Raw genomic sequence first — 23,016 nt, 5'->3', positions numbered from 1 at the left:
TTGTCACACTTATATATATTTTGATTTTGGATTGTTCGTCCTACCTTTTCTAATACACGTACTCAAACAAAAATCTGAATAACATTTAATACAAAATTCATGAAAAAAAATACTGGAAAATTACCAAAGTAGTGAATTTGATAAGGTACTCTTGTTGCCGAAGGGTTGGATTTACCAAACAATTGTGACTGGTTCAATTCATTCGTCGAACTTTAAAAAGGTACATTCTTAGACTACCACGTAAAATAGCAGAAACGGTGGTTCTTACAGCCAATGACAAAAATAAGGTGGCCAAGGTAAAAACAGTAAATTGTTGATATAGGCACGTATTTCACAAAGAATCCCTGTCAAGTATTTCAGGTATTATCGACGACACTTTGAATGCATATATATATATTATATATATATATATATATATATATATATATATATATATATTATATATATATATATATATATATATATATATATATATATATATATATTACGATATAATCATCAACGGTGCCAGAGCATACTCGGAGGGGCCCGTGTTACCATACAAATAAATTTTCAGTTGTTTACCAGCTTGGATACTCATTGTGTAGTTTTGAGTTATGTCGATGAATAAACCTTGGCAGACGCCACAATGTTATTCAAGGAACGTCCGCTAATCAAAAAGAGTCCACACGCCAAGGAGTATTGTAATTTTCGAAGATCTTAAAACTCTCCCCAGGGCAATACCCCGTGTCGCCGAGCGTTCTCACTGTTTACCGAAGAAAACATATCGCTTTTCGCTTCCATTAATACCAACTCTCTCGAGAAAGTCTCAGATGTATTCATCGTTTCTTGCAAATCTGCAAGACGCTGACGGTTTCCCAAAATACCTGTCATATACACACATGCATATAAATAGAGTACTTGTACGTTTTAAATCACGGAGGTACATTATTTCAGTCACTCGTTTGGTCTCATACATTACAATTCTATGCCTTTATTTACAAACAGCTAACTGTGACTGATTTCGTCAGCAGCTCATTTTCCGTAACATTATTGCGAACTGAGTGGCCAGCCAGCGCATTGTGTTTCTTTCTCAATATGACAGCGTAAAAATATTGACCATCTATACAGCCAACAAGAGCGCCATGTGGCAGCAGTTTTGGAAAGGCAATTGGATGCATAAATCGTGAAAACAAAACAGAAAGACTAACTCTGAAGAGAAAGACATAAAATCACAAAACAATGCTGTTTTTTACATTACTCACAGGCATTGATAGAAAAACATGTTGCTTAAATGTTGAGCTAAGGTCTTTACAAAGTAGAATTCATGAATATATTCACTGAAGTGGTTAAAAGGTCAAACTATGCTTACTGAAAGTACGTATACTTATTCGAGCGTTTTGGTTTCACCTTTTCAAGCAATGCCATCTTATTTTTTGTTCAACTTGAAGTTGAAAATAAGTACTCTGACGCAAACATACACGCGCACGATGAATGAGAATTGCAGTGCAATACGATAAGTATATAATGTAGATATCATAATTGAGCTTCGAAGCTTGTTGGTTATTTTCCGACACGTGTGATGACACCGAGAAAGATGTAACAAAATTATTCTGGAAGCCTTTCAGAAACACTCGAGGACAGTGTTGAAGTAAAAGATTGCGAACAAGTACCTTGAGCAGTTTGTTTATTGTGCAACAATCATCATCAGCTCAAAGCTTAACATCAGAACGCTGGTACTTCAGTCTCAATTGAAATGGTTGTACTTGCATTGAGTTTCAATTATTCAATGATTGCTGTATCCGACAAGCGTGCTTCAAATACTCTTCCACGGATGTCAGATCCCTCTTTGAGAACATGGCAGTCTACATTTCTCTGCATCTTCGATGCCTCCCTTCATGCGCCTGTAGTTAGTGAGCGTTCGTCAAACGCTACCGTCTCAACCACGCTTAATACAAATCAAAAAGAGCTTGAATTTCGGAGATACGTCGGCCAATAAATTAAATTAAACAGGAGGAAGATAAATGGGAAAATTCCTCTCGAATATAAGTCGATTTTCCTGGAGAATCTGAACATCGTCTCGGGATTCCTCGAGTAGCCGACTTTGATCGTACCATCCGAGTCTGACGTCATCATCTCTATCGTCAGTGCTCTCGATTCGTCGATGGTGAATTCATTGGATTTCAGTTGGGCCTTGTGGCGACACTTTCTGGCGGCCATTTCCTGTGAGATTGAAGAATGAATGTGGTTAGCTCTCCTTACTGGCAATGTAGCAGACGACAGAAAAAAGTCCCGTCCGCTTCTAACATTTCATTAACAAGATGGAAAGACCGCCGTCTGTGTTTTCTGTCGTTTGAACGTATACTTTTTCGGTTTGTATGTGAGTGCATGCAATGTTCGAACGTTTAGACGAACTTATGAAACGCACTGTACACAGGATATCTGAGAGTTCCCCTGGATACCGGGTTACCCTTGAAATTTGTGACATTTAATGTTTGTATGACAGGCATGTCGGAAAATTTTTGAACCGAAAGCGATGCCTTCAGCATACTGGCCATTCGGAAGAATTGGAGAAAATATAGCGAGCATAGCTCAATAGTAGTTAGTATAGTCTTTTTGCTAACCGTGTGTTCATCATTTACAGCTTTCTCCGTTCGAGAAATGTTTGACGTATATGCGCCCTCTACGTGAGAGTAAAGAAAGGTAACACGAAAATGGAACGATATGCATTACATATACATGATATATATATATATATATATATATATATATATATATATATATATATATATATATATATATATATATATAATTCATGTATATTTATGAGTATATATATATATACATACATACATACATACATACATACATACATACATACATACATACATACATGTACACAGCACACACACACACATACACAATTTCAACAAGTTCATACACTAACACACACGTATACCCTACTCTTATACCTTAACAAAACGCCATAAAATGTTCTCTACCTAAAACGAAAACTCGAGCTAATTGACAAAACTGTATCCATCACTCATTGGATAAGGCGCTTTGCATTGTTTCGTAAAGAGAGACTCGGACGAGTTTGGCATAAATCGTGTAAATAAAAAAAGCCCAGACTTCTGATAGAGTGCAGCAGACGAACGATATTATCCGGAATGATCTGACTCGTGTCGCCGGTAACCATGGACACTCACATAGCCGACACTTTATGGCAATCGTTCGTGCTACGCCATGTAGAATAATCGACTATTTGCATGGTATAACTTAAGAGCCCATTCATCAATTATTGTTTACGGCATGGCGACGAAGTTTATTCGCGAGTGTCGAGAATATGTCGTGTTTCAGCAAGTGTATTTGAAACAAAAAGCCCAGCAATGAACTTTTGTGCCATTCACGATGTGGAATGTAAGGTGTTAAATGTCTAAAGAAAGCGCAGAAATGCTAATACATAGCGGAAAAAAGGTTGACAGGCAGAAGCAAAAAGCCTGTTACCCCACTCAACATGTTAGCCACGTTTTTCATCGAACTCGCAATAACGCAGTCAAATTTCTGCATTTACTGAAGGTCTACAGCAGTCAATTTCGTTACATTGGCATTAGAAGACCGATCAAATTAACAGATAAATGATGAAAGTGAACGAAAGAAGAAAGAAATAACAAACAGTACTGCACAATACAAAGCGGAACTCTGAGTTGTAAATGAGAGCAAATGTCTTTTGAGCAGCAGATCTATCTGCAAGATCGACTAGTCCTTTGAAAGTTTTTATTTGTTCACCAATTGCAATATTGAAATGATTATAGCCTCTTCACAGACTTCAGGACGTTCTTGAAGGATCATATCATTTTCAATATTAGCTACACCTCTATTCTGACCCATAATTCCATTCTTATGCTAAGAGGTTCAAATATTTTAGGTGTCCCTGTAAAAATAACATTTAAAATCGTGCAAATATCGCATATTGCATAAATCAACTGGGTAATCGAAGAACAAAGACACGGCAGCGTCTCCGTGATCCGAACCTCAGGTGTTTTTATGTCGCCTTACAAGCTTTAGACGTATTTAAGAGCAAATTGTACATTCCAACCTCGGCTACTCATCCGTCTGTGTATTTTCTTTCGTGCCGGTTAGGAAGCCAGAATGTGAGTCGTCTAAAAACACCAAACCCCCCCCCCCCAAAAAAAAAAGTAATGTGACAAATGTGTTTGCGATAAAATTGGGTCATAAGAGTCACGTGATCCGGCTTTACTTAACATACTTTTGACTTCAGTTTTCTTGACAACGTCTGTCCTCTCGTGTGGACGTAGCTTGACATGGCGAACTCCAACAGGGCGGCGAAGACGAAGACCGAACACGTCAGCATCCATATATCGATTGCCTGTGATGCACAAGATAAATGAGGGATATATATGAGATGGGCGTGGAAGAGCCGAGGGGACACTTTGCAAACATATGCCAGCCATATAAGACACACGGTGTACTATCTTGACCGAGTGCCAAGTACAGGCTCGTTGTGAAATATTAATGCGAGAAATAATTACAACGGATTAGTTCTAGGTTGAATATCCCAGCGTTCCACATCTCCAAGTCAATGGTTTGTTTGATATGCCGATAAGCAGGCTTTGGCGGTGGACGCTGCATGCATATAGAGATGGGGTCTGGACGGAGTTTCAGATTGAAAAGATTGGCAGACTAATATTTTATTGAGCGGCCGCTCTCTTAGGAGTACGCATGTATGTCAGCAATTAGTCAATGACGGACAATTCTTAGCAACGGCAGTATGGCTGCGGGTTCGCTGAAATTTGCATTAAAACCGAGATGCCAAATTAGCCACGCTTAAGCGGACCCGGACTCATTTTCGGCTTCTGAGATCAACCAAATCGCAGCGTGTATGTTCCAAAACAGTCACCCGTTACATAATGACTTCATCAGCGATTATTTTGAAAGATGAAACGACCTATTAAAATTAGAACATTTTATTTGCATGCCGACTTAAACCCAACGTTACTGAGTACAATAGTATTACAATTCACAAACTGAGACTGTATGCGCATAACGGTGCAATCGATCCGTCTCTTGTCGGAAAACCTATAGACATTCTTCGAATATAGACCCACGTTTTGACATATCAAGAATGTACATGATGAAGGCTGCCTGAGTGACACGGTATGTGATACATTATGCGTGCGCATAATTATGTGTGTATATATATATATATATATATATATATATATATATATATATATATATATATATATATATATATATATATATATATATTAAACACCTATTGCCTTGTCACGAGGGCTATAGCGCCCGTCTATTACCCCGAGGGACGTGTGTTACCAGAAACACATCGCTATTCCCCGAGGCCGTAGGCCGAGGGGTATAGCGATGTGTTACTGGTAACACACGGCCACGAGGGGTAATAGACGAGCGCTATAGCCCGAATAAAGACCAGGCTATAGGTGTTTTATAACACACCAAATGCTCATGTTGCATTGTTATATAGTTTTTAATGTGTTTTGATATTTTGCACCGCAACGATCCATTGTGACAAGTTCACTGAGCGATGTTTCCACAGCGGTTTCAGTTGTACGTGGTACCACTTTCTTTCAAAATATATTCTAAACATACCTAGCGACATCCTTAGTTGCACCTTAATCTTTTCCGACGATGAGCTGATCAAGTTCCTACGCTGTTGGAATGTTGGAAAATGTTGGAAAATCTGTTTTAGAGAATGTGTCGTCACCTATCCCGGACACACATCACGTTCTAGTCACCCGCCATTGTTGCAAAGATGCAGACGACACTACGGTCACGTGACCAAGCACTTTTCAAAATTTGGTCAGGACTATTTCCCTAGGGAAATAGCTTTTCAAAAAATGCCCTCTGACGTCACTTTTGTCGATCTGGTGGGGACTAGACGTATCTATTTTCTCGTCACGTGACGTATTCTGGCGAATCGCGACAGGGAATGAGCATGTGGCGTGTAATATATATATATATATATATATATATATATATATATATATATATATATATATATATATATATATATATATATATGTTTGTGTGTATCTGTGTGTCTGTGTGTCTGTGTGTATGGCTATTATATACAGCAGTAATGACCATTTTAATTCTTTTGGTCATGAGCGGTTGCGCACTTCATAAAACCTTACATTCCGAAACAAAGGACTCAACTAAAGGCTGTTTTAAGACTACGTTTAAAACGATGATAAATCCGTGTCGACGTGATCTATTTTGACGAGGGTGAATCAAATTAAACTTTTGATTGTATGTCATTTAAGGTTCAAGTCATTAGCCACCCTGATTGTCGCATTCCCTCGGGAAAGATATCGCTGTATTTTTTGTAAATACGATCATTCTCTTCTTGAAAAATCATTAAACAATAATCTAGAATCTGTACGTGTTTTTCGAAACAATCCGCCGAAGATTTCAAACTTTAGTGATTGGTTACAAGTTGTGTTTCCTACTGAAGCAAAATACGGCACTCTCTATTTCACAACAAAATGGTTACAACCAAATACGTCACCAGGTCAACAGAGACCCTTGTGAATCTTATCAATAGTACACTAACAGTCGTTAAGAAGGAAAATAAGGAACGTTCTTTGCAGACTTTCCAGAAAATGTAACGACATTCTTCATTCTAGTTATAAATACCGCACACCGTGCAGAATAGGTTAGAGGATATTTGTTGGTTTTTATGATATCACGTCAAGATATCACATCGGGAGTTCTATCATGTTTATTTGAATACTGAGACTGAAAACAAAACATTAACATGATTTTCGAAGTGGAACACGTTCAGTAAACCGACATCACGGTCAAGGGCAACATAAATAAATAAATGTGTGTAAGGATAGTGACGTGTAAGGTCAAGAAACTGTTAGCGCGCCTTTGTGCAAAATATCTTATAAGCAAGTACGTACGGGTGTACAGTCAAACTCGAGTTGATTTAGAATCCAGCCGGGTTTTTTTGCTTCATATAAAACCAGCAAAATGTGTTAGAACGACAACAAAGATAACAAAGATTGACGATATCCGTGAAATATTTTGAAGAGTCACGTCTTGGAGCAGTAGACATTTTTACAGGAAACCTTTGCAAAACTTTATCCAATGCTGCGGAACTTATGACCCCCAAACTAGATTACCGAGAGATCGTGAAGCTCTGTTGGCGGTTAGTGAAACTTTAGTAGAATTCGAAAAAAATTCAAAGTTAAAGCAGTAGGTTAAAGGCCACAAAAAACCTAGACTCGCCTTTGTATAGGAGACTTTAGCCATGTGAGCACGGGCTGCTGAACTCAACGTGGTGAGCGTTAGCGCTGTCGTGATTCCAAGACTCGCCCTGGCCGGCGACGCTTCGATGTTAAGCCAAAAAGATACCCAGGAGAGAACCACCAGCAAGAAGGACGGCACGTAGTATTCCATAAGGTAGAAAATCAACTCACGTGACAGCGGAAATTTGCATTCTAATTGGTCGTAATGCCCTGGAGATACAAAACGTATATAACTCGTTATTAATTGTCTTGAAAAGATATTGAGATTGGGTGACAGTGTGTTTTGAAGAAGTTGAACTCTTGTGTGCTATAAGTTCGAAAGACTCGAAGAAATTCAAACCTGGAATTTGAATAAGGAACATATATGAACATGCGGGTCGTTCGTGTCAAAAGGATTCCCTTGAACGCAAAGTGTGGTATGGACTAAAAAAGTGCCATGCACGTACGATATATTTTACGCAGACACAGAAGATATGAAAATATAAAGTCAAAGTTTGGATCACGCTAGGTATAATATTTGTTGATTCAATGAAGTCGATAATTTAATTGTTTTTCGTTTATTACACCAATGCCTTGAAGGAGCCAGGGTTTGCTAACCGGAAACAGTACTTAAGTTCTGGAACATGACCCAATATACATCTCCATGATCTCAGGTGTACACCAATATCCAGCTTACCTAATCCAGGATAAAATGGCACAGTCTTATTGGCGATGGGTGCCCCTATGGAAAATTCCGGCATGACCAACTCAGGTGCTAGCAACACTGTAACGTTTTCATCCCAAAATAATTGCATATCCCTCGTTGTGTAGCCAACTGTCAAGATTTTTTGAAAAAAATGTAAAATCGATGAGTCAATTTCAAATGTTGATTGGTGCCAAGTCTGACGAATTTCTTCCCTCAAAAGTCTCTATGGCAGCGTGACTCGGAAAAATTAATCCGCTGGATTGGCACTTTACACAATAACAGACTGAAAATTCCTTCTATTCCCACGGTTACGATCGCTTGAATCATTCTCTACAGAATGACCACCAAGGACACCTGCAACAGCGCTGTACTAGCGAATAAAAAAATGACTGGTTTTTGAAATCCCCAGGGCAGAGGCTCGTCGAACGTCTTTTTCCATTATGTCTTTTTAGTACATTTTATCACATACTCGTACCGCACATCGATTAAATCTTGGAGATACGAGAACAATACAGCGCGACAGTTTTAATTTTCCTTCACACGTACGTCACACGACGGTACACCCTACCTAGTTCGGCACACTCTACATTTTGATTCGATTAAAAAATCGATGCATACCAGGTTTAGATAGGTCCAGCAATCGATTTATAATTCTCTTTAAGTGTAGGCAGGGTTCAGGGCGGTAAGAGAAACATTGTACAGGGACACGCAGACGACCAAATTCATGAATACACACAGACAGTCTCCTATTCTCCTCTAAAATGTTGCCAATTGACATATTACCGTGAGACGCAAAATATCGCTTGATTAATCTTTACAGTTTTCTAGTTAGCAGTGATTGCTTTACCCAGTTTGGTCTTGTGATTGTGTGACTTGACTCAGTGATTTGGAACATGTGTAGACAGCATTTGGGGACAGTACACAGTCTACGCAAGCTAGTGTGGATAATTATATATATATATTCAGTATTTTTGCGTTAAGTACGCTTTCTTGTTCTTCTCTTGCGACACAAACAATGTTTTATCGTCGACATCCGAATTTAAGCCCGGACTAGAATTCACCTATCAACAATTAGAAGATGAGCATGACGGAAGTGCTTGTCTATCAGAAGCAAAATGATGGAAATATTTTTTTCTCCGAAAGTGATGGCTGTATTGTTCCTTAAGGTTCAATGGTCGAGCTCAAGGACTGCCTATGAATGGGTAGCAGCTCGTCTGCATTAGCAGAATTCTTCGCCGTCATTTTGTCCGATGATTAAACGTTGGCGCGAACGAGATACGGGTTCGTATTACTGACACAGAAGACCCAGCTAATTTTTGCGCCACGTTTCACGTCTTCCCGTAAAGGTTGTTCGAGTTTCGAGATGCACCTTAACCTTATTTCATATTTCCACCAAGATGAATTATCACACTGGTTAAGAATAATTATGGTCCTTGTCAAGTTCCCCTCGTCGAGTATCATTGACCGTGACTGTACAGTGACCGAATTTGCCGGATTGAGAAGTTCTACAGGCTTCAGCGCATGCCTACACCCTGGAGATGAAAGGTTTCACAAAATTTAGAGAGGACGAAATGTAGCAAAACATTATAAATGTACATCCTGTCTTTCTTTCCGAGATATTTTCGTTGCGGCGATTGCTGTTCTCACATTGTATACTGCGCAATAAGTTATACGCCATGTGGGACAGTTGCACCTTTCTCGAGTGAGCGCAAACTCCAAGCCCTGGTATCAATTTCCCATTTGATTACATTCAGATTAAGTGCCGCTCAGAAGGCCATCAGGCAATGTGATTTGACGTCAACAAATTCCACCAATCGGTGCATTTGCCATCGGTTCTGTTATTTTCTCCCGATCGATGAGTCAAATGTGGAACTCCGCTGTTACTTAAACTCTGTCGTGCAGATGGCAAGGGATGTCAAACGAGGGCATAGAATTGTAAGTCTGTCACTGTTAGTTTGTTCGCGAGGGAGATGAGGTCCCTTTAAATTCATTACTGAACCTTATACCCATTGTGAGTGCTACATTATAAACGTAGCTTTCTCTTTCCTATATAATGCACGATGCCAGGCAGATGAATATTCCACATTGATAAAAAATCATTAGCATAAAATTTCAATACTGAAACAATGCTCATTGATATAATTTGCATAAATTAATACTAATCTGCCGCGTTTCTTGCACTAATTGCTCTTTCCGGGGATAATACATGCATGAAGCATGCCACGCCGCTTTTGAGAGGTTGGGCTTTTTCCTCGTCATGATAAACATGATAAAGTTACTGCAGCAATACTCACAACTCTCGAGCTTGATACCGCAGGTCTGTTTGTCCATGGGAAATCGATGAAGAAACAAGTGGCAGATCAGAGTAAGGCTCACCCTGCGAACAGAAGCATTGTGGGTAATCTATCATGTAATTGAGGCACATAAGACTGGAGGATATTGCGTGCCAGGCCCACGTGAGAAAATAATTATTGGTTTTTACGCTCGAGTTTCATGGAAGAAATAGGAGAAAACAGTCATAGAAGATGAAAGAATAACATATTAATAGAAAAAAATCGAAAATATAGATGCATCTATTAGTGTATCACACAAACACTTCACAAGACGGTTTGTCATATTCCACAGTATATGCCCACCCTAGTTTTAACAGCATTATGGGAAATGCCATGGCGCGTGGTTTATCAATTTCACTATGACAGGTTGTCTATATTTTTACCCTCTGGCAACGTAAACCAATATTTCTGATCTATAGAATGGACTTTCTGGCAATAAAACATACGTTGATTAAAGTTCAGCAAAAATTTTGTCGATTCACAGGATATGTTACTTGGCAATGTATGAATCGAAAGAAAAAAATCTCACAAGCGACCTGTGAGCGAATTTTACATAAACACCATGATGCAGATAGGAATAGACAAAAAAACAAAGGGAGAAGCATATTTTGATAGAAATGCAATTGTGTATATATGTGTTTATCATTTGCTCACTGCTTTAATAGTAGTTAGAGCACTCTGAGATTGTTGGGCAGCTCTTGCGTAATATAAGGGGCGTTCACTGTTGGCACTATGCTTCGCTCATGGTATGTATTGCCGTTGGAGCACTCTGGTGAGTCCATATTTTCAATCCTCAACAATGTGTAACCGTACGCTCTGTGCCCAAGTTCAGAGGTTGCCATAAAGCCATTATGGTGATAACCGGGAGGGCACATTGTATACATTTTGTATATATATATATATATATATATATATATATATATATATATATATATATATATATATATATATATATATATATATATATATATATATATACATACACACACACACACACACACACACACACACACACACACACAAGTTGCGTATGTCCTCGTAGGAATTACAGTGCTCGATGCTAAAAGCAGAGCGTTATAAATAATAATACAAATTACTTCAAGTACAAAGTAATAATAACTGTTACTTAAGTTTAAAACCGCAATCTTCAGATAGATTGTCAGTCAGAACTTAAATATCATGAGCTCTGCATTCTTATTTATATGTTCTTGAAGTATCATTATGGCGACATTTTGAAACCGGCTCAGAGTGCGTACATACATACATACATACATACATACATACATACATACATACATACATACATACATACATACATACATACATACATACATACATACATACATACATACATACATACATACATACATACATACATACATACATACATACATACATACATACATACACCTTGCATGTATGCACATTTACAGACATATGTATTTGAGAAAAAACTTTGAGTTTACCTCAGATCATATAGCACATGTCCATTGGGATGTATTCGAATGTGTTTGTTTGTAATCGTCACCTCGTGCAAGGCACCGTCCTTGACATTGACAAAATAGAGGTCTGGCATCCAAATTTTGGAGATAAGTTCTGAGTCTGATCTCAAGTCGATTGTTTCAGTGCTGTTGAAGGCCAACCTCGGATCACCCCAGTGCAGGGACAGGAACAGCGTAACTCCGTAATCCTGCGGAAAATATATAGCGCGATCGATATATATATATCAATGAGCAGAATGATGTACAGTGTTTGTGTGGTCGTGCTATTATTTATCTGTTGAAGGTTTAGATGTTGAGATTCAATTTGATTTGATAGTATAAATGATCCGTGCATACAAACCTTCCGAGAATGGCTTTACTTTACGGATGATATATAGGACACCCAGCGCAGTGTTGGACGCTATCGCATTCCAGCGTTATTTTTACAGTAAAACACTTCAACCACTCCCTTCCCCTCGTTGGCTTGGAAGGATATTCTAGCGACCACACCCCGATCCTAATTCTCAAATGAGAAGTGCTCGCTAGAGCCAACTTCTATTTTACCAATTGCTTAACACGTTGTCGTCTGTAACTTTGGTCATCGATAACTAAGATCACGGGCGCGTGCTACGTAATTTGTTGTCGATCCGCGATGTAAAGATTCGGATATTTAGGACTTATACATCCAATAGCGTTAAAATAGCTATCTGCTATTTTTAAAAGAAAAGAACGGAACATATGTCCATGTACCATGGTATTAGGGCTTGCACAACCTGTGAGATAAAACCTTCAGGGTACGGTTTTTGAGGACCTGAGTCGCATGCCTCACGGCTGCCGAATCCATGACAAACAATCATAGCTGAGGTCAATGTTATCAGAGCTATAAATAGCCCATAATACTGCCTTTTTTGCAATTGCTCTGTTCACAAATGACGGCGATTATTGCACAATATATTGGTGATAACGTACAGTTGTATTTTTTTCAAAACTACACCAATTTCGTGCTGGCTACGGTCACCATTGCCGCGTCATTAGAAAGTACCTTTCCCTGTGTGGATAATGCAATTATAAACGTAGCCCTACTTGTCGCTGCATCGATTGAATTTTGTTGAGAAGTAGAATAACGCTTTTTTGAAAAGCTTATATTTGATTGATATTTGATTCACGGCAGCCTTTGATAGAAACCGTGAACAATGGGTAATGAAGTTTTGCCCGTTCAGTTGGCAAAATATCCTAACAAAAACTGCCATAAAGGACCTTTTCAAACAAGTGGCTTGTGTGGGGCGGTCTAAGACTTTTGGAAGTGAACTGTTTACTTCAATTTATCACAAAAGACAGACTTAGACGAATAATGTGTATCTTTGTGGGTTCTTCCAATTGATTTGGACGACTTCGGTTTAATGGCGGACTCTATGCATATAGTGTACGCTGTAACACGATCGATAAATACATGCACATAATCGGTGTATAGAGTGATACATTCTGACGCAATATTTACATCTTAAATAGGAAATTAGGTAAACGCCCTTTCGAACATGGGTCAAGTCAGGGGAATTGAAAATCTTGAATTTGACCTCGAAAGAAGGAGCACGGAATATTATTCACAGAGCCCTTTAATGGAGGGTTTCGTACAACATTAGATATATTGAATGCATCGATTTCAGGGACATGCTCTTAAATATGGTCACATGTCACACATCGCTTGCACATACGTAGAAGCTGAGAATTTGATATCATACGCAAGCAATCATTGTTGTTACTATAGGCCTACCGATTTTTAAATCAAGCGATAGGCAGTCGTTTCCTCTCTATATACTGTCTATGATCAAATCGTTGGCACAGGGGAGCTGTATCACCCCATTTGTAACAATCAACCCTATTTGTAACAAAACTTAACCCTATTTGTAACAACAATCTAAGTTTGAAAAAAACTTGGCCCATATTTCATCAAAATGTACACAAATATGTCCAAGTTTTTTCACAAATTAGGTTATTGTTACAAAATAGGGTTAAGGTTTGTTACAAATTGGGTTAGTGTTACACATGGGGTTGATTGTTACAAATAGGGGTGATACAGGGGCCTTCCACCGCCATCACATGCACCTGGTCGATACACCATAAGCTTATCGCTCATGTTTTTGCGAGGCGGACAACGCCAGAGCGAAGGCCCAGTCAGCAGTGACAGTCGACTTACTGTCCATTGTTTTCGTTCCGTCAGTTAAATACATTTTAGCGTTCTCTTTCAAACACAGAGTCGAAATGCATACCGCCCTACTTATCTTAATATGTACGTGTGTATTATTTGATATCATTGTTGAACATTAGACTGAAAGCTTTTATTACGCGCCACATACTCATTCCGTGTTGCGATTCGCCAGAATACGTTATATGTGATGAGGAAATAAGTACGTCTTGTCCCCACTGAATCGACGAAAGTGACGTGTCGGATGGTATATTTTGAAAGACTATTTGCCTAGAGAAATAGGTTTTGACTAAATTTGGAAAAGTTTCTTGTCACGTGACCGTAGTGTCGTCTGCAGCTTTGAATCAACAGCGTGTGATTAGAAGTAGAACGTGATGAGCGCCAAGAGGTGATCGTGATCGACGAGCCTCTCTCTATAAAACAGCAAGATTTTCCATAAACAGTGGAGGACTTGAACAGCTCATCTACGAAAAAGATTCAAGTGCAACCAAGGATGTTGCTAGGTATGCTTGGAATATTTTTGGAAGAAAGAGATATCACTGTTACCGCTGTGGAGAAATCGCCAAGTAAACTTGTCACAATGGATTCTTGCAGTGCATAATTTCAAAGCACATTAAAAACCATAACATAATAAAACATGAGCGTGTGGTGTGTTATAAAATACCTATAACCTGGTCTTTACTCGGGCTGTAGCACCTGCTCATTATCCCTCTTGGCCATACGTTACAAGAAACACGTCGGTCAATGGCCTCGGGTAGTAGCACTGTGTTTCTGGTATCGCAGGACCTCTCGGGGTAATAAACGGGCGCTATAGCCCTCATGACCAGGTAATAGGTGTTTACTAGAATTCACACCAGTAAACAACAGCATTGCAATATTGTACACAATGCCTTGTGTTCGCAGGGCTAGTAATTTGTATTTCAACGTCATTTAGAGAGAATTTTTTTCTCTTACAAAGATAATAGGGATATTTTCACAGGTTACAGTTGTTGCTTTTATGAGATTTCTCGTCGTAAAACTAGAAGACTCAACATTAAGACAACAGTGTCCCATGGTTGGAATTTTAGCGTCGGCAATCATTGTACAGCAATGTGATGGAATTATCTTTATCGTCTTAGTTGTCTCATATATATTGTTAGCTAGTCGTGCCAGTGAACAAGTGACGCAGCGACTGTGACGTTAAACTCCATATCTGACTCAAAACGAATCTACAGTGCGTACACGGCTGTCGGGACTCGGGTCCACTACCCGAGCCGTAAACAGAGAGAAAAAAAACTGACAAAGTGGTCGAAAGTATTTGACAAGTGGTATAGCCAATAAGTGATGACGTCACAGGTATGTGTGTACTTATGGAAATGAGGTCAGACGTCACGTACTAAAAGGGGCGATAAATTATTTGGAGGTAAGAGTTAGGATTAGAGGCTTGGAAACTTAGGGGGAAATGATTGAAAAGAAAGGTCCCAATTTTCACTTCATTCCCTCGTATTGTCTCATCCTGATTTTATCCACTTCCTCTGCAGCTATCCAGATTCATCCGTTCCGACAATTTGGTCAGCTTATCTCAATTCCTGGCCCACTGTGCTTCACCCGACACAAAAAAACTAAGCAGTGGGAAATTATAAAAGTGATTCGAAGAAAGTGAAAATTCATTTTAACTTTGTTGTGCCGCAATTACTATAGCGTCTTTGTTATGCGCAAGGCGATTTTTACGTCATCACTTATTGACTATACTACTTGTAAAACTGCGCGTAGTCATATTTCATCTGACTGATGAAAATAACGGACATATCTTTCCATTGAAATACCCATGAACTTCTCGGAAAAAATTCTTACGGGTAACAAAATGCAGTTCAAGCAATTTATTTTCATTTTTTTTCGCCTCGAGAAATCCTAAATCAAATTATAGTGCGGAGGTTGCTGTCAGCGGCCCCCTCCTATGAAACGTATTTGTTCATGATTTGTCAATTATGAGTCAAAGTACCAGCAAAACTAAATACCCTAAGTTACAAACGACAACTCAAATGAATTGTCTGTCCCCCGAGTCACGAAGAAATATTGCAAAGCGTAGAAGGTAATCCATGTCCACCATTCGAGGCTTACTCTTATTTAAAATGTCAACAACAGTCATCAATATCGGCCGCGACTCATAACATATTGCCTTGTAAAAAAATCAATCGTTCCTCCTACGGAATATTTTTTAATCCCACAGAAAACCTACTTGTGGTGAAAACTCGGTCGATACCTGCGATAAATATGTGATCCCTCATTCCTCGTTCGTAATGCCTAATCTTTCTTTCGCCGTCGTTTTAGTGATTAATAATCGAGAGGAGTGACGTCACAAAATCCTCTGATATTTACAAGTTGTATTGCGGCATAAGTTGCTCCAATACAGGGTACAGGAAAAAGGCAGGCGTCGTTAATTTATATAATCGATACATGCTTCAAACACGGGGTGATCGAAACTTTAATAATCTTTACGTCAATTAAAATGTAGTTGATATTTTTCATCCGTGGAGCTAAGCATTAAAACGCTGAAAAACCCTTTTATGAAATCGTATTTGGAATAAAAAAAGAAATAATGACGCAGCGGATATTGCCGATTTCCGTTTTCTTTCAAAATATCACACTAGATCCGGTTTCGTAGTCGCCCTGTGTCCTTCGGATTTGTATGTACCGATTCATCCGTACGTCGCGAGATGTCGTCATCGCTCTGGCTAGTTCGTGCGATGTTAGACCGTCTGTGGTGACGACCCTGCATAAATCACTCGTAATACCAAGACTGCATCTTTCAAAACTTTCTCGTCGGATGCAAGACGGTGACTACATGTTTTTCAAACATTCTTGGCAGTCATAAATCAAGGCCACTTTTGCTTTGTATTAATCCCCGCGATTCACATGTTTATTCAATTTCGTAGATTCATTGCTCTCGGCAAGAAATGTACACACCCTGTAAGCGACCTTCCCCCAATAATACATATTTACAGTGAAGTAATAACCACAAAAGGAATGCATACAGTTAAAGAGCCTGCCGAAATGCAATACTCTGTAATAATGCTTTATCCTGATACTCATGTAGGATCGGTTAAAATCACAAAATAACACATTATGAGTTTCGACCAATGAGAACAGGGTCCTGAAACAACCCCTGGATTAAAGAACGAATCTCGCGTAGGATAGATTTTGATTTGCACTCTGAGATGTGATTTGTTCTGATTAATGCAAGTGCGGAATTGGATAATATATGGATAACATTGTCAATTTACTCGGGCTCGGAACAAGACCGTTATAGCGTTCTAAATAACATGCATGTCTTAATGACCACCTGCCGACCTCTCAACAGCAAATCGAGTGAAACAAGAAAACCTCGGTTCGAAGTCTTCGCTCCGCTAAATACTGAAGTGATCGGTGGACTGAATTGCCGCTACCTGAACCCAATCAGCACTATGTCATTTCATTTTTGTATTTGGTCTCTACTCAAAACGTCGCTCAGTACACGAAATAATAATTGGAATTGTTTCGAGCGTCCACGTTTCAATTAGATACTTGCTGCCTAATTAAAATTGAGCGATCCCCACAGACAACTAACAAGCGTAACTTATTCAGATTCAAACAGATTCTACAAAACGTGTCACACCAGATATTCAGAACGAGGTCCTGACATGAATGGGATTTCCACGCATGCGTTCCTAACGCACATACTGTCGGCGTCATCTTTCTTTAAGTCAAATCGCAGTGTGAAACATTTTTCAACGCGGTAGCGGAGTACCGGAGGGAAACTTTAATTTTCTAAATGGCCGGGCTAATGGACTTAGATTCCAACCATCACCAGCAATTAACGTAAATGCTATCACAAAGTCCCAAGAATTGAATTGATTTTTTTTGTACGTCTCTCCGTATTTATCTTCTCCGATCTTTACTGAGTGGAACCGAGTAAAAATATATCATAAGTCAACCAAAAATCTAAACGGGAAATCAAAACCGCGCAGCATTGCTGAGATCTCATTGTGCGCCGTAGATTGCAAATTTGTCAATGGCGGGGCGAACTTTATTGCGAGAGTCAGGTCGGGTTATGGAGTCTCCACTCTGCCTGGCATGACGCATTTACTTTTGTAATCTATCGCCATACGAATCGATCGGGTAATCTAATAAAATTACACAAACGACGAGAAATTTATTAGTTCCTATCGCATTCTCCCCAGTTTCATATCATCGACAAAGCTTCGCAATACGGTCTCGCTTTTTGTGGCTCGCTCCGCGATATCACAATGCGAGATCGAATCGACGGCTTTGATGAATAATCATCGCTCGCAAAGTTATTGTGAATTCACGAGTCGCCGGGTGATTGGCGAAAACGGATGTTGTTCATATATTTCTTATTAATCAGCCACACAATAAAACACGATCGTAAAACTCTAACACACACTTAATTAATGCAATATTGATGTGGGAGTTTCTGTGCAAGCTTGTAGATGTTCCAGATAGCTACACCAAAATAAAGTGATTGGAACTCGAGCGTAAAATAAGAGCGTAGGTCGCAAAACGAGCAGCGAGAGGTCTTTTTACTGTTTAAGCACAGAGGAGGGAGTAATTACACGCGAAGCGGTAAATAGACGTTCTTCTAGGAGAGCAATACATATAGAAATATATGGAGTACTCTAGTAGCGTTGGTCGTTTAAGAATTTAAACGCCATTCAGCGTGCAAGCACACTGAAACGTCCCCCATTTATAGCCGAGTGTTTATACTATGTAATTAAAGCTTTGACATCGTTTTGGAATGTTATCAGATTTTGCTATTTAAGTCACATGAAAACCCACCAAAGCAAGAGGCGAACATTACCAGACTGTTTAAGTGTTGCCGTATATCACTCTTTGTTATGTCGTGAGTAAAATGTCCATCGGCTAAAAAGTGCAGGTGCTGTTCAGAGCAGCATCGTTTTCATAATGAATCGGGGCGATTACCTTAGCGATGGTGAACACAAGGTAGCCGCTGATTAGAGGGCTGGTAAGTTTGCGGGGATCGATTTTTTTGAAGCTTCAAGGGCTGAACTTTGCAAGGAGATTCGAGAAAAAATAACATCAGGCCGTGAAAAGAACGCCACATGGCATTTGGTCATACATTTTAAAGCATCGGTCGCGCGTGATATGACATTTACCCTACTAAATTTCAGGATAAAGAACCATTGTAGTTCAATAACTCGCAGGTGTATTTTTGCGACTTTGTTGACAGACCCTGTACCTGAAATAAGATATTACTTATTAGTCATTCTAATTCCCTTAATGTAGCGCCCATTGCACTCACAACACCAACAAAATTCACCCAGCCAGTGCATTGTCAAAGAGTTCATTTTAATTCGCTGTGTTTGATCAACGTGATTTTGATATTGATCTTCTAACACGCTGCCTCTGTGTGCCTAACTGAGTATATTTTGTGATTAGCACGCAGGCAGGGTGCGTTAAAAGATGTCAAGAAAGGTTACTACAGAGCTAAGTGCTGGCATTTACACTTCTGACGGCCTCTTCTCAGAGCAGAGACTTTGTAAAACTTTTTAGGCGACTCTGTTATATCAAGGTTTTGATCTAGGTACCTGGTATTAAGGTAGAATGCGCCCGTGGGACAGATGCTCGAACTCCCAAATGTTTACAATGCCTTTCTGATCTACCTCTTGTGTGGGCTTATTGTAGCTCTTGGAGTTAGTAAAAATGTCACAGTCTTACGTTTGGAAAATAAACCGTCGAAATTTTATATTTCCCGCATAGTTAATGAAGGGATGGTGGCCATTTTGAATTTCAAATATCGGGAAATTTAAGATGACTTGTTTCTCTGGTAACAAAATTTACATGGCGACCCCCGGTTTTAATCTTGATTTTGAAAGAGAATGGTAGAGCGTTTCATTGCAGAAAGTTTGAGCAAACTTTAAAAGTTAAGTCGTTCACTTTAGAGGCGCATGCCACCTTGAACCCTAAGAGGCTAAGATCTGTTGTACTTCAAGGATTCACTAAACATAGTCATGTGCAATATTGCTCAAAGGGTTAAATATTACACATACGATACTGCGTAGGTGTAAATTATCTACCCTTTGTAACTCATCAGTGTTATAAAAACCGGAAGGTTTAATCAAATTGTATCACTCAGGTATTTTCACGACCTCACCCTACCATTACATTCGCCACGCTGGATTACATAAAATAACGTTAACGCTTGCTGCAGCTTTTCGGTGAACACAGACAGACCTGCCGACAGCACTTCAATTGGATGTTACATCAACAGGATATGAACGTAATGTCAAAATTTCTCATTATAACTGTAAATTTCTAGATTCCACTTAGGGTGTCTCTTAAGAAGTAATTTAAGCAATCAGAACTGGTTCTGCACTTCTCGTGTACTTGTCATAAAAACAGAGGATACACGCCTCTCGCGAGAGTAAAATAAACCGATAAAACTTCATTTTGAAACTAATATCAGAAATAGTTAGTTTCTCGGAGTTCAATGGTCGTTTTCTGGAAACATCCACACAAAGCCAAATTAATAACCTCACATTCATAACAAGAGACGTGTTCATGTCTAGCATATGCTTTCGTATTCCCTTAAATTGACATGTTTGACCATTTTATATACTCTTAGGCTTGTTAGACTAACGGTAAATTAATGGTGGAAGAGCTTGCAAATCCTCTTCTGAGGCAGCAGCAACTCTTTGAGTAGGTTATGCCAATGCTAAGAAAGGAGGACAACCACTTGTGTTATTTTACTTATCTCTTGAAGTACAGGAACTGCGGCCACTCTACGAGAAGGAAACGAGTCCCGCATGAAGGATGAGTAGATTTTGAAAGAAAACTCAAGGAGTATACATATTGAAAAACTAGATGACCATCGCCATTGCAATTACGGAGATTGACAAGCTGGCTGGGGGAAGTTTCAAGTTCTTTCACTGATTATGTTACCTTCTAATCAGGAAACTGAGTACTACGGTGTACCGAGTGGCCTGCCCTCAAGAGGTTTGTTCTACTCGCGGCGACGGAGGAAGGAACACTCGTAAATGCAGGAGGCACGTTCCGCTGCCACTTGTCATAAAGAACTCTCATAAGAATTGCGTGTCTTACAAATCCTGTAGACTCCTGATATAGCCCTGACACTTCTAACGGACACCGTAAAGTAGCATTTTATGTACCGGGGAGATTCAGGATATGAATACATGTTGATACCCTTGACAACCATGAAGTGCGTCTCATGTGTAATTCGGATAAGCAAACTTTATGTACCACGCATATAACATTGTTCTCACTGACAGTGAAGACTTCCAATTAGGAAGCGATTCACATCACCAGCTCTTAACTGCCTACCACCAAGCATTCTATATTCCGACGAGCAATCGTTACAAAGACAGACTTGTTCTACTTACCATGGACACTTCTGACAGGGAGTGAATACTTGTCACGAACATAAAAACTGACACGTTTACCGGAGCACCTGTCGAAAAAAAAACATGCATAGTCTTTTTAAAAGCCCAAGAATACATATCTTACAAATCTTTATTTCGCTTGCCTGAGAAAAGCTAGTCTATTTACGGTAAACACGGTCCTCGGTGAACACCGAAGATGATTACATCAAAGACGATCACGATGATAATAATGGCGATGATGACGTTTATTATGATGATGATTGAGATAGCAATACGGAATGATTGGCACATGGGTTTATGAGTTGTGATAACGAAATTGAAATCAATCGCAGATCATAGCAACAATTATACCATCCAAATAAGTATGATGAATGCCCCCGATCGGCCAAAATGTTTTACCACTATGTTGTCTTATCTACCGAGTAGTCCGTTGCTATTGAAAAGTTTTCAAACCCCGTTCAGTAACATTTAGAATAATCAATCACATCAACCTGGTCTATCAGTTTCGGAAATTTCTCGTGGGTATTATCCCTGAGAAACAATGACGTTTAAATGTACATTTTCTACACAGCTCTACACGAGCTTTTGGTTCAATTATCTCCTTTGAAAAGCATACCGGATTTCTGTCACGGAGATATTAATTTAGCGAGCCGTTATCGATCTCCGGGTTTTAAAAATACAAAGGTATCATGAGTAACACAAATATAGCCCCTCTTGAACCAATAAGCTTAATTTTCCAAAATAGAAGTACTTTTACGATACCCGATCATTGAAATATTGCTTAATGCAAAAAAAGAAATGTTCACGTAAAACGTTCATTTTCCTCAATAGAGATTTCCATCCCACGCAACAGGTATACAGGTGAGAATAATTTCATTTTCTACAGCTCGATGACGCCCACGCGTTTGTCAGCTATGATTGCACAATTATCGGCAGAAGATTCAAGTAAAAGTGTTGCAGCCCAGGTTTTACACCTATCCTCTGACATATACGTGTAATTACAGCAGACGTGTCTTTGACCTGGTATATTATTTTAACCCCACAGATACTCTTCTCATTTCCCCGACTTTTTCTCAGACACGGGGAAGGTCGATTGAACTATCATGAAGTGACGATCGAAACACGAAAGGGCTACAGCTCTCGAATAAATGTTTGTCCAAAGCTCAGAATGTCGCAATGTCGGAGCTGTAAGTAACGAGGCACCATGCGCGATGTTGTTTGATGTGACGCTCATTGGAGGTTCCTTGCAATGTTTTGCCGCAAACGCTGTTTATCGTGCAAGTTATTGAAAGGCCGTATTCCGCCTTGAATGATGAGTGGTTTGACGAGCTCCGTGCTATTGTCGTCTATAGCATTCACCCCCGAGCTGAATGTGTTTTTTTAAATTAATGAGGGTTATCTTTTGAAGAGCTAGGCTCGGTCATGTTACATTCTCAAAGTAAGTTTCTGGGCCAATGGCGTGAGACGAGGTTGAAAATGATTAAAATACGCCTGGAACAGAAGATGGTTATATAGCAAACGGTTATAAATGGGCAACTCCGTGTCGTATTTGAATTGGACTATTGGCCGAGAGTTTGAAGGTTCGTCTCATTCTAAACCACCTTGGTTTGTCATTAGCAATTATT

At 39.3% G+C, this 23,016-nt stretch overlaps 1 protein-coding gene across 1 annotated transcript in view; it reads right to left on the bottom strand.

Annotated features, from left to right (window-relative positions):
- Window positions 1–479: 479 nt before the first annotated feature.
- Window positions 480–23,016, bottom strand: part of LOC139134855 (glycine receptor subunit alpha-1-like) — a 38,872-nt gene continuing 16,335 nt past the window's right edge. The window contains exons 3-9 of the mRNA XM_070701923.1: window positions 21,392–21,459; window positions 11,777–12,000; window positions 10,272–10,354; window positions 7,969–8,106; window positions 7,273–7,502; window positions 4,250–4,369; window positions 480–2,202 (exon numbers count right to left, since the gene is read on the bottom strand). Coding sequence (XP_070558024.1) covers window positions 1,939–2,202; window positions 4,250–4,369; window positions 7,273–7,502; window positions 7,969–8,106; window positions 10,272–10,354; window positions 11,777–12,000; window positions 21,392–21,459 — 1,127 coding nt within the window. The 3' untranslated portion in view covers window positions 480–1,938. The remainder of the gene's footprint in view (window positions 2,203–4,249; window positions 4,370–7,272; window positions 7,503–7,968; window positions 8,107–10,271; window positions 10,355–11,776; window positions 12,001–21,391; window positions 21,460–23,016) is intronic.

This window comes from Ptychodera flava, chromosome 6 (genome assembly GCF_041260155.1).
Source record: "Ptychodera flava strain L36383 chromosome 6, AS_Pfla_20210202, whole genome shotgun sequence".
NCBI classification, from domain to species: domain Eukaryota; kingdom Metazoa; phylum Hemichordata; class Enteropneusta; family Ptychoderidae; genus Ptychodera; species Ptychodera flava.
Note: the sequence above shows the minus strand (reverse complement) of the source record. Positions and strands in the feature narration are given on the sequence as shown.